Here is an 18,240-nt window from a genome sequence, read left to right as displayed (position 1 = left end):
TTGCAGCTGAATGAATAAACGTGACTTAACAGGCAGAATCTACATACTGTGCATTTAATATCAATCTGAAGTGAAAAGGGTTCTGTTTTGGATTTATTTGCAAGTTGTAGAAGGGCACTGTATAGAGCTGAATTGATTAGTCAATTGATTGAGCCAATCAACAGAAAAACAATTGTCAACTTTTTTGAATTGATGAATTGATTACTAATTGAGTAAATTGTTTAAGGAAAAAAACTGAACATTTTCTGGTTGCAGCTTTTCTTGTTTGACATTCTTGTAAACTTTAGAAAAAACGTTGGTATTTGTTCTGTTGGTCATTTTACATTTCCTAGTGTATGTGTCCATGTTTTACACGTTGTCTTTCTTTCTTTTTGTCTCTCTGTAAAGCACTATCATTTTGAAAAAATGTTAAAGTTTACTTACTTACTTACTTTTAACTTGTGAAGACTGTTTCTGTCTACACCACCAACAGCTGCCCTGCTTCTCTCTTCATCTCCCTCCCTCTCTCTCTCTCTGTCTCTCTCTTTCTCTCATCGCACTGTGAGTGACAGCACATGTGCTGGGGTACATGGGAGGGCTGCTGCTGAAATTCTAACCCCTTACCCCACGACTGTGAGACATACCCCAGCTATGGACAGGGAGGAGCTGTGAGAGACAAACGCTGGGAGAGGAAAAGAGGGACTGAGAGACAGTGAGACTGTGTGAGAGCAAGAGGACAGAGAGAAGGAAAGAGAGGGGGAAGGTTTCAGGGTTGAAGAGTTTGGCCTTTTTTGCCTTGTAGAACCACTCAGGAGCCCAGTTCTTAGTGGAGGACGTCACATTTTTCAGTCATTGGGGGTCTGTTCTTACTGAGTTTGTGAGGTTGCAGGTACTGAGGATGGGGCGACTGATGTTGATGGTGTATGTACTGGGTGCTCTGCTTTGTCAGGTAAGAAAAATCATAGTCACTTCATAGCTGCTGTTGAACAAAATATGTTGATTGATTTATATGAGAGTTAAAGTACATGTGCGTTTGTTCTCTGTGTTGTCTTCAGTTGTTTATTTCTGATTTTTGACACAATAAAAGAAATCAGAGCACAGGTGCCTGAGCAATAGAGCTTGTGTAGTGCCACACTTTGCTTTCTGACTGCTATAAAAATGGTAATAACACGTAATTGAACTATGAGTTCGCTCGGCTGCTGTTAAGGTCCTCCACTTGCACTTGAGCTGTGCATCTGCTGTATAGATTCAGCCTATACCCCAAATTCTAGCCCAATGCTTCCTGCACCTTTAGAGGGTTATCTTGATTAGAGAATAACCTTTAGTTGCCCCACTCTTCAGATATACAGTTTATGTTTTTACCTGAGCGATGTTTTCAACCAAATGACTGATTTTCCTCAATAGAGGCACTAAACTTGCTCTGCAATCAGAGGTTGCGTCTGATCTAAACATTTCATCCCGGTGGGAAAGAGGATGATGAAGTGTTTTGAGGAGGACGAGACTCCAGATGTGTACACAGGGCTCAGTGCATCATTAGCAGTCCCTGTCAGCAGATGCCATTATGAGATCTAAAATGGATGACAATGTAAACTGACATATTACCAACAGCACTTCCAACCACCATCAGTCTTTCTCTCTGTTTGGAGAAGTAATGGAGCCCAGGTTGGGAGAGTGAGTGAGTTGGCCTCCAGTGATTCTTGAGGGACGTTTTGCTATGATGTGCTCTCTAATTCATTGTAAATGTCGCAGATGCTATGTAGCTGTAGAAATGAATAATTTATGCTGCTGTGGTGTTTCATGTTCATGGTCCTTGGCTGATTGATTTAGAAAATCACTAAACATGTCTGTGGTCTCGTTCAAACATGGGAAAACCCACTGCAAAAAACAGTTTCCTAAAGAGAGGCATACGTAAGCCCCTAATGGCATTAAACACAATATATTTCCAAAGTTATAATTGAATATATGAGCTTCCATGTAAACATTAATAAATAACTCTGTAGATCAGTCATTCCCAGGGTTGTGATTCATAGTCTACTTGGGTCCTAGGAGAAGTTATTTGGGTCACCAACAAAATTTGTAGAATTTAAATAGTCTTTTATTTTAGATGTGGTGGTTGATGAATACACAGTGATGTTAATTGTACATGCAACAAACATTTTCACTTCTTGATTTGAACTGTAACATAATGAGCTATGGTCAAATGAATAATACAGTGGGAGGAAAAACGTAAATAAACTGCTGTCAATTTCCAGTTGAGTCACTTGTAAGGATATTTACCATTGTTCCGATAATGGAAGTTTACCACGATTAACTTATCAAAGTGTTCTTATCGAGATCCACGATATAATCGATTATCGTCCCATCCCTACTGAGTATATTATTCCAAGGATGAGACGGGAAAAAGAATGCACGTATTTTGTCTCATTTATGTGTAAGCTATATTGTTTACTGATGAGAGTCTAAATGCATTACTTGGTCTTCTTTATACCACACTGATGTAGATAACTTGAAAGTCATGTAAACTTTGAAGCATGACCTCTAAGGTGCCGGATCCTAGTCCACAGGCTGGATGCAGATATCAAAGAACTACTTAAGCTCTGTGTGGTGAGGCAGAGATGGGGTTAAATTGCACCTTCAAATATCAGAGATGGTACAGACCCAAAATACCCAAATAACAAAAAGTGCCAATTTCATTTTGTTTACTGCGTTGTAATTATTATGAAATTGAAACAACCTGCCCAACCAAAAGGCTAACTTTTGGGTATGAAATAGTGGACTCCTTCACATGGAACAGCAGCACTAGTGGACTCCAACGGCATCCCAACATCCCAGCAAAAAAAGCATCAAAACATCCAAAACTATTCCAGGCAGTGCTCACTTTACCAATAAATCACTAACTAAGCTTTCACTAAAGCCATTGGAATCCTTTGAAACTGCAGTGAATCCAAGCTGACCACAGCTGCCAGCCTCCATTAAGAAACTTTGCAAAGCCACATTTCAAGACCATATTGGCTAAAAAACGTAAAAAGATACATTGATATAACCCTAACCCTAACCCTATTCCTTTAATGAGTGAATCTGCATCATTAATAGTGGCCTTTTACATAATGTCCAGTCCCTTTTTTTTTCTTCCACATAGGAAGAAAGAAATCCACACACAACAGACATTATTTGTCTTATTTCTTGAAACAAGCCACATATATTGGGCTTTATAATGTTTTACCTGCTGGACCACTGCACAAAATGCACACATTGTCTCTGTAGGTTTGAACATGGCTTCTATTCGAGTACACGCTTCATAAGTAAAACAAATAGAAATTTGTCACAATTTATTTTAAATCAATTAAACCATCGACAGCTATCAATATAATCAAAGGCCTTGTTTAGTGCCAACTGTCAGCTTTCAGTTGTTCTCTTTCAATTTTCAGTGAGCTGGTTTTGTTTTGAACAGTGTTCAGGCCTGCAGGGTATCTGTTGCGGTGAGGAGTGGGCAGCAGCCACAGCTGTTCCCAGATGCATACGTGATGCCATTTGTCCCGCTCTGTAATCCCCCTCGCGGAAAGAGGAGTGGGCCGTTTCTGAACCATGAAATCGGGTACAAATCAAGAGTCTGTAGCAGCGGCCAGCTGGCGCTGAGGTCTCACTCATCGGAAACAATCAGTCAAAGGATTTAGAGTCTGAATCACAGGTCCTGCTGGGTGTGGATACCTGCAGGCTGTTTTTCACTGACTAGGGTTTCAGAGGGAGCAAAGGGTAGCGAGACAATTTCCAGATCGTTAAAACTAAACAACTGCACAGGGAAGTCCTCTCCTTTTTTTGCCTCATTATTTTTATGGACTGAGACATGGAAGACCAAGTGGTGACAGTTGTCGTTTCAGAGGTCATGCACAAGGATAAGCTAGCAGCAATGTTATGATGGGTTTGTCACTTGTGCTGTTTTCTATCCCCAGTGAATAAGTTAACTAACCCATGTAGAGATGTTTAAAAAGGCAGTCTTTTGTCACCTCAAAAAGGTTACAGTTTGTAATCGGTAAAGATAAAATGAATATATACTGTATGTTCCTGCATTTTGTTGTTATTATACATTGAGTGAAATAGGCATTCATACATAACATATTCATATACAAATTCAGTCGATATCTCTTCATGTTTATTGGGTCCTACTTTTAGTCTTAGTTTAATATTATAACCTTGCTCAGCATTCCTAAAGCTCAGACATCTGCTCTGAGCGGGACATAAATAGGGTGTCCATGCCCATGCCAGGCAGTCATGACTTAGCAAAGAGTAGGGGTGTGGGACCACTGCTGTTGGTGACTAACTGGTCGAATGTCCAGTAACAGAAGTGACCAGAGGGACACCTGTGCAACCTCTAGCCCTGTGGCTGAAGGGAGTGTCAGGCATCCAGTCACACATATCTGGAGAGGACACACTCAAATAGAGATTTAGACAAAAATTGATACACGCTCCTCTTCAGAGCTTCCGAGGTCTCTCAGGACGGATGCTTTTCCAATACATTGAAATATTATGGGCATAGCATTTTTGTAAAAATGTATCACTTACTGAAAATGTATCAATGGAAGCGTGCAGACTGGCATAATCTGTCACATGTCTCCACATTTCCCCATACACAATACTTTAATTACTTTAAACTTGTACCAACAACTATAATATCCATTAATTCTTTGAGTACCATGAAAAGCACTATACAAATAAAATGTGTTATTATTATTAATTAATGTTTATGGCTTGCAAACATGTGACAGGCACCAAGAATAATAACTATAATGATAAAGAGCATCCACATGGGTACATTCTGTAAACAGTGGCCAACAAAAGACACTTACCACTGATTCCTAGGGAGAGCCCGATTGCATATCAGATGTCTTCTTCTTCTTCATAGTGTCTTTATAAACACTGCTCTTTTTTTACGGGTGGATTTTTTTGAACCACAATGAGGAGTCTCTCCGCAATGTCATCTGTCATGTTAAATGTGTCATGTTGAACGTGACGCCCTGTAACTTCTACACCCTACACCCTACACCCTACACATCTCATCTCTTTTTGTTTCGAAATGAAAAAAATAAGATGTTCTCTTGTTAAAACAAATTTCAATACTTCGGAAATTTTATTTTGCTACTTATCAGAGCACCTAATGCCTTATTAACTTTCTGTTAATACAACTGTGACATTCTTGCACGGTCATCTTTATTCAGTGCGTCTTATTTTTACCAAATGTAACCACATGTAATGGACTTGTGGCCTCCTATGTTATCCTCTTTTAGAACAATGCATTTATAATTGCATTATCAAGTTATTAGGAAATTATTTATTCAACATAATTATTTGTTTGATTTTGACTTCAGAGACTTCAGAATCAAACTTTCTCGAGCTCCTTTAACAACAGAGGTCTTAACGGTTCTACTGTGAGGGCACATCATCCTCACACAAGCTGCCCATACTTCTGTGAGGGCCTGAGGTGAAAGGCCAAGCTGTAAAAGTATCTGGGAAAAGCCTCTAAAACAGTTCATGTGTGTGGGGTGTCATTGCTCAGCCTGTCAGAAAAGGCAGTCATTGGTCTAATTGGTAACATGACACTTTGATGTTACCGCATCTTGGTCTGGTAAAAACATTTTAACAGTGGCAGGCAAAGACAGACTCATCTTAAACTCAGATTTAAAGGGACTGGACAAGACAGTGATATGAAAAGGAAGTGTGTCAAATAATAAATGTTGTTTATTATCTGGTGGTTGTAGGCTTTTCTGTCAATGTCTTATGTTGTAGAAAAACTGGAATTGCCTACACCCGTAGAGTCTGTGTGCGTGTGTGTGTGTGTGTGTGTGTGTGTGTGTGTGTGTGTGTGTTATCATGGCAAAAAGTGGTTCTTGAGACATCTACATGTAGCGGGAACAACCACAGAGGCAGATTTGACTATTTTTGCCAGGTGTTTATCTGTCTCCCTGTCTCCCTGTCTCTCTGTCTGCGGCAAGATTGTGTCACAGTGATAGTGTCATGCAAGATACAGTCATGAAACATTACAGGTGTGTAGTTGAAATCAAAACGAAGGCAAGGTTAAAAAAACGAGCGTGAGGAGTAGGGAATTTAAACATTATATTAAAATTCACCACCCGTACAGTTGTCATGATCAACACAATGCTTTGTGTGCATTCACTATACAGTATATGTGTGTGTGCCTTCTCTGAGTTAGGAAAAGGTGCCCATGTTTGCCAAAGTGTCCACAAATCAGGCAAACTTGGATAGTGCTATACTTGGAGATCCAACTGTGATGCAGCTGTGATTGATGTTGAGGTTAAGTGACAGTGCAGAATGTGTGCTATGTCAGTGGAGCTCTGGGTCTCATATATGCAGGAGTCTTAAGTATGGAAGAAGATAGCTATATGGATGAATTTGTGTGGGTGACATGCACTGTGGGAATGTGAGTGTAAACATCTCTGTAAGGGTGGAGATGACGACGGCAACAAAAAGTTAAAAAGCTATAGGGGTCGGGAATATAGAAGAGTCTAAGATTAGCCCGCCCTCTGACTTGGCCGGCAGATGCCAGCCATTGTTGCCATTCCTCCCTTCACTGTCCAGCAGCATGCCAAAGGATCGGTATATCATATCACCCACCTCAGAGACAAGGCAGGGATCACATGCCATTCACAAAATAATTACATATTTATCCACTATTCATTATTTGACTGATGGATTTATAGATTACTTAAAAATATTAATAAAAAAGGTTATTCATCAAGATTCGGTGGAAACACAAAGACAAATTAATACATCCACATTTATTTCTACTTATATGGATTATGCCTTAGAGCTGTTAAGCATATGGGAAGTAATGCTGAATCCGGTGAATTCCCATAGAAAAGAAGGAAGCAACTTTAGGAAATGTATATGCTTTTGTGTGGGTGGGTGTTTTGTTGATTTGTGTGTGTGTGTGTGTGTGTGTGTGTGTGTGTGTGTGTGTGTGTGTGTGTGTGTGTGTGTGTGTGTAATTCCTACAGCGGAGCAAATCCGTAAGGTGACCCCAAACTCCCAGTCAGGTGCAGATCTGAGCATAAAGGGGAATTTGTGTGTGAGCGGGAATGCGTGTGGGAAAGCACAGGATCTAAATCCATAGTCGACAGCTGTTTGTGTGTGTGTGTGTGTGTGTGTGTGTGTGTGTGTGTGTGTGTGTGTGTGTGTGTGTGTGTGTGTGTGTGTGTGTGTGTGTGTGTGTGTGTGTGTGTTTGTGTGTGTGTGTGTGTGTGTGTGTGTGTGTGTGGTGTGTGTGAACATGGTTAAGACAGCAATGTGGTGAATGAGGGCTTGTGAAATGAGTGTTTGTGTTTCCTCGTCCAGAGATGAATTTGCACACAGATCAAAGGAAGCTGACAAAGACGTGTATGAGTGAGTGAAACCTGAAGCTGTGGCCCTGCGTCCCTTCTTGCTCTGGACAATCCCATGGATTCCACATTACAGACAGCCTCAGTGCTACAGCGAACATACAGCCATTCCATCATCACACCATTGGGAATGTTATAGCCCTGAGGGAGACGCTCAACGTGATTTTAAACAGCTGCAAATATATATAATGACATAATTTTTCTTCCATGAAGGAGAATCAAAAAATATACTTCCTGTGAGCTGACTTACTGATATACATTATATCTCCATGTCTGAATGTTCCTGTGACTTTCTTTCTTTTTAGTTTTTGCAACTCTTTTCGTTGGGATTTTCTGAGTGAAAAATACAGTTTAACAATAGGAGGAAGTGATTTATGTACAGGTCGATCGGCCTCTTGCAGAATCCTTCTTTTACTTCCTCAAGTGAATGTCAAATAAGTCAATAGTGCTTTTGTGTGTTTCATCCTGGCTAGTTTGCTGGAAAGATTAGTGCTCTGTTGTTGAATCCTCAAAGCAATTTCAGTCAAAAACAACTGGACTGGTTGTTTGTCTAGGAAGACGTTTCACCTCTCATCCAAGAGGCTTCATCAGTTCATGTACGCATCTGACCAGGCTGGGACTGGAACTGATGTTGTCTGTTGTTGAAGTGGCTGACAAAGGGTTGCCAGATCTGATTTGTCTTCGCCCCCTAACGTCAGAGCGCGTTGGAGCCTTTGCTTGCTTCCCAGTTAGCAATATCAGTCTGAATGCTAGAGGGGTTAGAAATCTTATCATGTTATATTGAAAGGTGGCTAGAGCAAAATAAGATCCCTTAACTCCAAACACAGCTCTCAGTGGATTAGGGTCATCAGGTGTCCGATAATGATTGAAAACTGTTATGGCGATATGTTTCTGTTCCTGGATGATGCCCGAACATTCCTGCAACTTTTTTGTGAGTTTCATGCTGTACTCGTTTCCTTCAGGTGTGGAGCACTGCAGAATCTCATCACGAAGAGGAGGAGCTGCATCTTCAGGCCCTTTACCCATGGAGATATCAAGGCAAGGGAGTGGTCAGGGTGAAGAGGGACTGGATCATCCCCCCGATCAGAGTGCTGGAGAATAGCAAGCAGGTTCCCGAAGACCTTGTCCAGGTAAAAATGAATAACAGATTATAGCTTTAAACATAACATAACGTCTGTGTCATTTCTGGTATAAATACTTAATCTATAGCTCCACAATTTTTCAGGGTCTGTCTAAAAACAATAGTCAATAAAACAGGCCATTCCTCCTGGTTATGGGCTAGATGGATGGATTGATTGAAGGTGCTAACCTTTTGCCTAACTTTATTTTCCATGAATAAATGTATTGTTAGTAATAATAACACATAGACTGTGATGTAATACATGTAACCATGTAATTATACTGCTACAAAGAAGGGTTTTCCCCTGAAGACTAAATCATCATCATGCAAATACTTTAATGAGCTGATGGCTGACTGTGAATGGACTGCGAGAGAGCTACACAACACTGGATCCAGTCAAACACAGCTATGCACTGCTGATTGTAATTCCCATCATAGACGTAGGATATACATAATATAGTGCCTCTTTTGACCATATGTGTAAGAAAATGGAAAGAAAATTCATAAAATATAGAGTCCTTGCTATTATTAGTTCAGAATATCATTTCCTGCCATAAGTCAAAGGCCTCTGTGAGTTTAAACACTCTTGTCTCAAGGTCCCTGACTGTCAACATCCTCACATCTGGTGCTACAACATGTGGTCTTACAGTCCTCCCCTCCTCCCCCGACTCCACATGATGCTGTGATGATCACCAACTTTATCACCTCTCTCTCTGCCTAGATCAAATCGGACAAAATCTTTACAGGTGAGGTGATCTACAAGTTAGAGGGACCGGGGGTGGACCAGCAGCCCAAGAATCTGTTTGAGATTGATGATAAAACAGGAATAATCAGAAGCAAGAAGCCACTGGACAGAGAGAGATACAACAGCTTCACGGTGAGAGTGTGTTTATGGGAGAAACATTTTTAAATCACCCAGAAATGTGTTTCAAAGCACAATCAAACAGAAGCACTTACCAAACAAGCCTCAACGTTATCAATAGGACCTTCGGAAACGTGTTTCAGAGCTTAAGTCCATGTTTTTGTCTGAAAGCATATATCAGTGTCTCAGACACCAGTATAAACAGCCAGAGGTCAGTTTCAAAGGGCCTTTATGGGCATCTTGGGAGAGGGTTTGAGACCAGATGACTGTGATGTAACCTATGATGGTGAAACAAACATCCTGCACATTTCTTTCTGCCATTTCCAACATATGTTGTGTACGGGACCACAAATACCCACAGTGTACTGTATGTATCCTGTATATAAGATTTGTGGTAATTAATAGTAAGAAACAACAGTCACATGAATGCAGTTTTTATAAAGGCCAAATATAACAGACAAACTCCATTTTTTATGCACTTGTTAAATTTACTTCAATAACATGTCTTCTTTCAGAGTAGTGGTAGTAGGTTTACAAGGGGTTCATATATCATTCATAGCCTGATTTATTTTATTTCTAAAAATATGGTGGAAGTTGGGTTTTTTTTTATGTCTGTTGACAGTATTTTTTGCTTTATGGAGGGTTAAAAAGAGATATCCAACATTCCCTCTGTAAAAACCGTTGCCCCTTATATGTCAACAAAATATTGAACCTGGCTTTATCCAATGTTCAGATTACTGTTATTGACATTTATAAAAATCAGTGTATATATAATAAGATAATGATAATAATTTGCATATTTAAAAATAACATTTTAGAAAACTTGCTTACAAAAATAATTATATTTATGTAAGTAATTAACTGGAAAATTTCAGAGTGACTATCAGTTAAAGTTTTACCCTATTCACCTGCAGTGTCTTGCCTAACATTTGTCTGTTGCATCTGTGTGTGTGTGTGTGTGTGTGTGTGTGTGTGTGTGTGTGTGTGTGTGTGTGTGTGTGTGTGTGTGTGTGTGTGTGTGTGTGTGTGTGTGTGTGTGTGTGTGTGTGTGTGTGTGTGTGTGTGTGTGTGTGTGTGTGTGTGTGTGTGTGTGTGTGTGTGTGTGTGTGTGTGTGTGTGTGTGTGTGTGTGTGTGTGTGTGTGTGTGTGTAGCTGAAAGCCTTTGCACTTTCCCCCAGTGGTGAGAGACTAGAGAACCCTACCACCATAGAGATTGTGGTGCTGGATCAGAACGACAACAGACCCGCCTTCACCCAGCGCCAGTTTGGTGGCACTGTCTCTGAGTTCTCAGTCCCAGGTACATCCACAAATTACATACTGCATTACAAACTTTTAATTTTCATATCTTCTTGAACCACAATGTTTCAAAAAAGCCATCATAAATATCCTTCCTGAAGTATCTTCAAAAGTTTATAAAGTAGCTTTTACTGTGTCAGTGAAACTACAATAATTAAAAGCTGCTATGACCAATATTTTACACCTTGTTCCTGAGCTCTGCAGTGCTTTAGAATTTGGGCTCACTGTTTTAGTTTTGCCACTTTTAACATTGCTTTCAGAAGCAGCAGGTAGCAAAGTTAGGTACTAGCTGTTGAACATAGGGGTGCACGTTGTACCTAATGAGCCAGATGCCCTCCCTCCCCCCAGGAGGACAGATAAAGCTGAGACCAAAGCTAAAGGGAGAGGGAATATTGAACTTACTAGTATAAATAAGCAACTGTTTGCCTAATGAACTTACATCATACATATGCAGGTATTTATGTAAAATATACAAATCCTAGATTGCATTTATTAGTGGCTTAACAGCTTATGGTCACTTATACAACATTAGATCACAACTAATACCAAATAAATGATAAACTCATTTGCATGTAAACTAGTAAATTGTTTCCACCTCGAGGCACATTGTCTTTACATTTTGGAAGTATGGTTCTTCAAAAGTATGGTTCAAGATTTGTTAAAGTCCTGTGGCCTCAGCACATTCGTGTCACCTGTAATTCATGCGGGCTGATCTTTCCAGCTGACCAAAGTTTTCAATTATTTTGACAGGCACCTCGGTGATGTCCGTGTCAGCCACTGATGCAGATGATCCTATGACAGAAAACGCTTATCTGAGCTACTCTATCATTGGCCAGGAGAGCATTCCTGCCAACGCTGTTACCAAGACAATGTTTGGAATCAACAACGAGACAGGAGCCATCTACACAAGAGACGTAGGCCTGGACCTGGAGGTAAAACCACACATTAAGATGCATATTTTTTGGCAGATCATTATAGATCATTTCGTTAATATGTGCTGTGTTCTGTTCTAGGTGGTGAAAAGTTTCCGATTAAAACTGCAGGTCGCAGATATGGGGGGCATGGGACTAACGAGTGAAGGTGTGGCAATTATACACGTGTCTGATATCAACAACCACGCCCCACAGTTCAGCCCTGCCTCGGTGAGCCTCAGTCAACAATATATGAGGGATATTTTTAGTTATTATTTAAAACACTTTAGTTCGATGTTGAATCTTTTGACGTGTGTTTTGATGTGTTGTCCATGTAGTACAGTATGACAGCGGTGGAAAACAGGAAGGACTATGAGATTGGCCGAGTGAATGTGACAGACAGGGATGATCGTGGAACAGGAAACTGGGAGGCCAAATACTTCATTTCTAACGACCCTGAAGGCAAATTTGCAGTCAGCACGGATCCTGCCACCAATGAGGGCGTTCTGACCGTGGTCAAGGTACAGCCTTGTCCCTCACCCTGGCCTTAAGATTCCCAACATTAAGTGTTGTCATTTTTCAATATTTTTCACTGCAGGAGTGCAAAAACAGTCTGATATACTAAGGGTACTGGGAAGGATGGCACCAAGTATAAGCAACTTTTCAGGCTGTGAGTTTTTAAGTGGTTGTGGTAATGATTTATTTTATGGGCCCATTATTTCTAGTAATCTAATAGGTTTTTCTGGAAAAAATAACTATGTAAAGTTGTGACAGATATCTTAGTCAAAGTTCAGTTATGTTGAGTTTATAAGCAAAGGGATTTCCATGAAAGAAGTGTGCTGCTTAAATCCAAATACATATTAATTTATAATTAATTTTATATCAGAACCATTTTTGTCCATGTTGAATTATATGTTTGACCATAAATTAATTTGATATTTTTGCCTGACCTGCTATGCACTGGCCACAGCAGCAATAAACTATTGGGAGAGGACTGTTTGAACACTCTATCTGTCTCTATTTTACCTATATTTACTGTATAATTACATGGCCTCTTCCTGGGAACCTTACTGTGAATTTAATAGGAATTTAGTGACCTATCAAGTAAAATGTCACCCTGAATGTAGAAATTTGTTGTACCCATAAAGGAGAGCATTTTGTCCTTGGAAAAACACAAATATGAACATTACCAAAGCTGGGACCAAACAGGATTTTCCAGAAATAACAACATGTTATTCAGTGCTCCAGGACGTTTCAGTCAGCGTTTGAAAGAGTACACTATTTGTGAGAAATCAGATATATGTTTTATTCTTTCCATATATTTCTATACTCTATAAACAATATGTGTTCAAAAAATGTTGACTGAAGTGTGTTCGGGCTGGGGCCTCAGAAATTAACTGAATTTTTTAATGGGTGGCGTTGCCCTTTAAAGTCAAACCGTACACCATGGCCCTCAGACACAACTCAACAGCACCTTTTAGTGGTTGAGGTTTAAACTACAAGTTAGTCAGACAAAAATGCTTGTTTGGCTATATTTATGCAGAAATTAGAGCCTTTGCTATACACATAGATTCACCATTCACTGTTCAAAGTTTTCCTTCTACAAACAGCCTTTATTCTGCTCTGTTTTGTCATGCAGCCTCTGGATTATGAAGCAAAGCATGAGCACGTTCTGATTCTGATGGTGGAAAATGTCAATCCTCTAAGCAACAAGGCTCCCAACCTCCCAGTGAGCACCGCTACAGTGGTGGTGACTGTTGTGAATGAGAATGAAGCTCCACATTTCTGGGAGGACCCAATACAGATTGTGGTCCCTGAGTCTGTGGTTCCTGGGACTTTACTAAAACGCAATATAGCCTCTGACCCTGATGATTCTGACCTGAGGTACAGTGCTGCCACAAAAAAAATGTTTTGTTTTTTTATGAATTCAAGTAAACTAAATGCACATTTTGTGTTTCTGTACATTTTTCTCTGCTCTCTGTGGCAGGTATGAGATTATCAGAGATCCTGAGAGGTGGCTGGATGTCAACAGAGACACAGGAGACATTACTGCCAAGAGAACCTTCAACATGCGGTCTCTGAATGTTAGAAACAGTATCTACACTGCTGTTGTCAAGGTTACAGGTCAGTTTATCTACTTAAGGTGAAATAAATATATATCTGACCCCACATGGCAGGTTCTACACCTCTTCGTATAGAAAAATTCAGATTCATCATAAGAAAAATAAAATTGACTTGTTTGCACTTTAAAGGTTCCATATTATGCTTGTTTTCTGGTTTATGCTTTGGTTTCTACTAGAACATGTTTGCAAGCCTTAATGTAAAAAAAAAAAACAACAACATTATTTTTCTTATACTGTCTGGCTGAATGTACCTGTATTCATCCTCATTCTGTTTTAGCGCCTGTCCCTTTAAGCCTTCCTCCTGAAATAGCCCAGTCTGTTCTGATAGGTCAACATTTTCCAGGTCTTGTTGTTGGCTTCTCTGTACCATCATTGCAGTCAGGGAATGACCGTAACGGCTTCTACCTATATATAGTATAACTGTGACATCACAACTGTACAGAAGTCCTGATGGCTCGTTGAAAGACAGTTTTTGTGACCATTTCTCTGTGGATTCACTTTTCACTTTTTACAATATGGGCCCTTTAAGAAAGATTAAGAGTCACAGATGAGTGTGAAGGCTAATATTTTTTGAATAATCAGTTGGAACTCAACGTTGCATTGCTGTGGATTTCCATTCTCCAGACGCTGGTGGTTTTTCGACCACCGCCACAGTGGCCATCACACTGAAGGAGACCAATGACTTCCCCCCTCAGCTTTTCCCTTTGAGCGGCACTGTATGTAGGGATGCAGGCCGCAGGAGTTCTGGTTTGGTTGTGACTGCTGTGGATGAAGACTTCCCTCCTCACGCTGCACCCTTCACCTTTGAGATGCCTGTTGATCTGTCAATCAACTGGACTGTTATTCAAGTCAACGGTAAGGAGAGAGCGTCAGGGGTGAGTGTGGAGTGAGCAGCGTTCCCATGAATCCTCTAACCTCACAACATTCTCCTTCCCTCTCCAGATACTCATGCTGTGCTTCAGCCCCTGGTAGAGCTGGAGGCAGGAGAGTATGCAGTCACAGTGCTCGTGTCAGACTCCGGCAGCCCATTTCTGAGCGCTTACGCTCAGGTCAATGTCACCGTGTGTCTCTGTGACTCCTTCGGGGATTGTAAGTCTGAGGTGGGGGCTGTTCTAGGCTCCACTGTGGGAATCAGCTTCCTCGCTCTCATCATCATCATGGCCTGTGTTGCACTCCTATTGTGTAAGTCTCATCTTGAATCATCCACTCTTAAAATGTTGGGCTAGTGGCCTTGGTTTAAAATACTTTCTTTTGAGTAAATGACTCTTGGAGAGTTCAGTATGCAAATATTCACAGACACTTCTAATGCTTGATACAAATCTGTTTCAGAAGTCCTTAAGGGACTCAAAAACTCTACACACGTTAATTAACACTTCATGGTTTGTCCCTGTTTGATTGTAGTGCTGCTCCTCCTGGCTGTGGCAGTGACCACCTGTGGGAGACGTCACCATATCAAGAAAGGAACAGGTCTACTTGTCGGGGACTCAGAGGACGACATCCGTGACAATGTCTTCAACTATGATGAGCAAGGCGGGGGTGAGGAGGATGAGGTAAGGCTGCACAAGGCAAGAAAAGAAGTCTGAGTGGTCCTGACGTCCAGTTTAGTCGCATTACCAGTGTATCCTTAAAGTCCATACAGAGTCAACCTTTAGCCCCTTCCTCTCACCTTACAGAACGCCTTTAACATCGACCTGTTGTGGAATCCCCATGATGCGCCTTCAACCCCGGGGTCCTACTACCCGGGCTCTGGTGTTCCCCGAGGCAAGCAGCCCCTCAGGAAAGATGCCCCACATAACCTGCCCTCACCGATCTACCCACGGAGGCCTCCAGCGGATCCCACTGACATCGAGGACTACATCAATGATGTGAGAGACTTCCACCATGACCCTATTTTACCTGTATTTCATAACAAAAATGTTTTTTAAAAGGTCCAGATTACAATCTAAGGTTATATTTAAAGCAATTCTTACCCTTCTTGCATGTCTTTGAGAACTCAGTGCTTCCCTCCAAAGCCCCACCCACTTCCCCCGCCTGATGTCTGATGCTCCCTCCTCCCCTGACACGTGCATTGAGAGAGAAAAGCTGCGTTCCAGTGCCATGGGAAGTCCAAAGTTTCAGGCCTCCAAGGAGGCAAAGTGCACTGTAATGCCTGTCAAAGTGGAACCTCCTACTAGTGATTTCGAGGGAGATGGACCTACCCTTTCACTTTGACAAGCACACTTGTTTGTCATGTGACTTCCCATAGCACTGGAACGCAGCTTGAGCAGCTCAAGTGAAAAGGAGCGACGGATGTCAGGCAGGAAGCTCGGAAAATCATTTTATTCAGACCAAATAAAATAATTTGGTCAGACTTTTATGAGAAATATATGAGAAGTGTATATTGATGAATTTTAACAACTGGTGGATTTCTTTTACATTTTAGTGTTTCTGGCGCAAAATCATCCCAGGGTCTTTTCAGCAAATACAGTCATCAAATAAGCCATCGAGACAATTTTTTTTAGTGTATGAACTATTAACGTAGATATCCCAGAGAGTCGCTAACAGCTGGCCGTAGCTACACTGATTTGCTTGGGGCAGCAAGGTGAAGGCATTAAAATGGCTTTTTCAACCACTAATACTGCTCGAAAAAACACTAAACATCTGCAGTAGCATGATAAGAGTCCTTACACATAAAACGGCGCACCAACAACGTAGTTAGTGAACCCAGAGTTTATTAAAAGAGCGTTTTGAAAGACTCACCTAACTTACTGGCCCCGGTACCAGCTCCTCTCGTAGTAAAGTCAATTCAAGTCGATTACCAAATGCAATCCAAAAGGAAGGAGTGCATTGATGATTTATTTAGGTCGAGGTTGCATCAGAGTAATGCTACTTTATTCAAAATCTTCAAAAAATTTTGAGGGACGTAAATTTATCTTCGTCCTAAAGTTTCAATATTGTTGAAATCACAGACTTGGAACACCCAACCTCTCTGGCAATGGCTGAGAGGGTCATCCCTTTGGCCTTCATCTGGACAACCTGCTGTCTCAGGGTTTCAGTCAGCTTAGAGCGGCTTGCCATCTTGCTAAGTAACCAGGAGAGTGTCCAACAATAAGTCAATTGTCACCAGGTGCCAGATTAACATCAATAAGTGGGCGGTATCTGAAAGTGTTCTCTAATTTTGCTGACTGCTTTTTTCACAAAATAAAGGTTTTAATCTTTCAAGTATAAAGTGACTTGGTTATTTAAAAAAAACATTCTAGGACAGCGGTGGTATAGCCACAGTGGATATTCTATCAAATTCTGGACACTAAAAATAACAGTATTTCATAATTAATCAAGTATTTATTAGTTGTTCTATAATTTTGATCCTTGAAATGTTTCTTCCCTCAGGGCCTGGAGGCTGCAGACAACGATCCTAACGTGCCTCCATATGACACAGCCCTGATATACGACTATGAGGGAGAGGGCTCACTGGCAGGCAGTCTCAGCTCCATTGCGTCAAACAGCTCTGATGGGGACCAGGACTACGACTACCTCAACGACTGGGGACCACGCTTTCAGAAACTAGCCAACATGTATGACCCACGTTAAGGTGGACAGCACCCCACAGAATGATGACCTGTGTGCTTCACCACCAGTTAGGGACACGGATCATGCCTGTGTTATTTGTTTTGCAATTCAAAACCACAGGCCTTTAATCTAATGTGCCCGATGTTTTATAGAGGATCATTTGAATACAACCGACAAAATGGCTCATTGCCTAGTTTTGTGGTTAGCTCAGGAAAAGTAAATTAAAGTCAAATTGTGAGTTGACATGATCAACCACGAGGAAAGGAGCTGTGCATGCTAAATGGCCAACAGAATGTGTGTTGAAATGATTGTCCATGTCAGGTTTTGTTTATCCTCAGACTTGGATTGCTTGGTAATGATACATACAACAAGCCTGAGATGATTAGAAAAATCTTTATGCATTTCTTTTTTTACATATATATATATAAAAGTTATTATTTTTTAAGGTAAATTTGCTTTAATATGAATTTTGTTTGTTTTTAAATCACAAATCCTCCATTCCAGCATCTGTTAATCTTTTTGGAAACAAATATTATTAATCAAAACAAACTGTACCACACTAGATTCTGTAACTGCAAATAGTTTGGAGGTGAAGACTTTGAATGGTTGTTTTTTTTTGTATATGTTCATTTAATTTAGAGTCTACTGGTGTCTACAGAATAAATGTAAATATTTTATTTAGTGTGTGTATTGTTCATTACACAGCACCAGGTTTCTTTTATCTTGCAGCCTTCTGTCTTTATCAACCAGTATTCAATACTCCATTAGGACAAAGGGAAAACAGTTTTTAAAGACATTTTTCACAAAGAAAAAATAAATATCACAAGTATTCAAACCCTTTATCATGACACTCAGTACCTCCCATTTCTCTTTATCATTTTTGAGATGTTTCTACATCTTGGTTGGTCCACCTAATTATTCTAAAATTCCTTCCTTTTGTCATTATGGGGTATGTAAAAGAGGCAGAATGCACTATACCACTAAAAGAATTGCTACACAGAGAGCAACA

The 18,240-nt window shown here is 40.6% G+C and overlaps 1 protein-coding gene across 1 annotated transcript; it reads left to right on the top strand.

Moving 5' to 3' along the window:
• The first annotated feature begins 719 nt into the window (after window positions 1–719).
• Window positions 720–17,908, top strand: cdh15 (cadherin 15, type 1, M-cadherin (myotubule)). Its single transcript, XM_083915689.1, has 14 exons — window positions 720–928; window positions 8,333–8,500; window positions 9,212–9,367; window positions 10,505–10,649; window positions 11,399–11,580; window positions 11,662–11,790; window positions 11,898–12,080; window positions 13,199–13,443; window positions 13,547–13,683; window positions 14,307–14,537; window positions 14,625–14,864; window positions 15,084–15,232; window positions 15,356–15,547; window positions 17,052–17,908. The coding sequence occupies exons 1-14, from the start codon at window positions 878–880 to the stop codon at window positions 17,250–17,252; spliced, it is 2,409 nt and encodes an 802-aa protein (XP_083771815.1). The 5' UTR covers window positions 720–877; the 3' UTR covers window positions 17,253–17,908.
• Window positions 17,909–18,240: the final 332 nt, after the last annotated feature.

The sequence above is a fragment of the Echiichthys vipera genome, assembly GCF_963691815.1.
Source record: "Echiichthys vipera genome assembly, chromosome: 1".
Taxonomy (NCBI): domain Eukaryota; kingdom Metazoa; phylum Chordata; class Actinopteri; order Perciformes; family Trachinidae; genus Echiichthys; species Echiichthys vipera.
The sequence above is the reverse complement of the archived record's forward strand: the minus strand, read 5'-3'. Positions and strand labels throughout refer to the sequence as shown.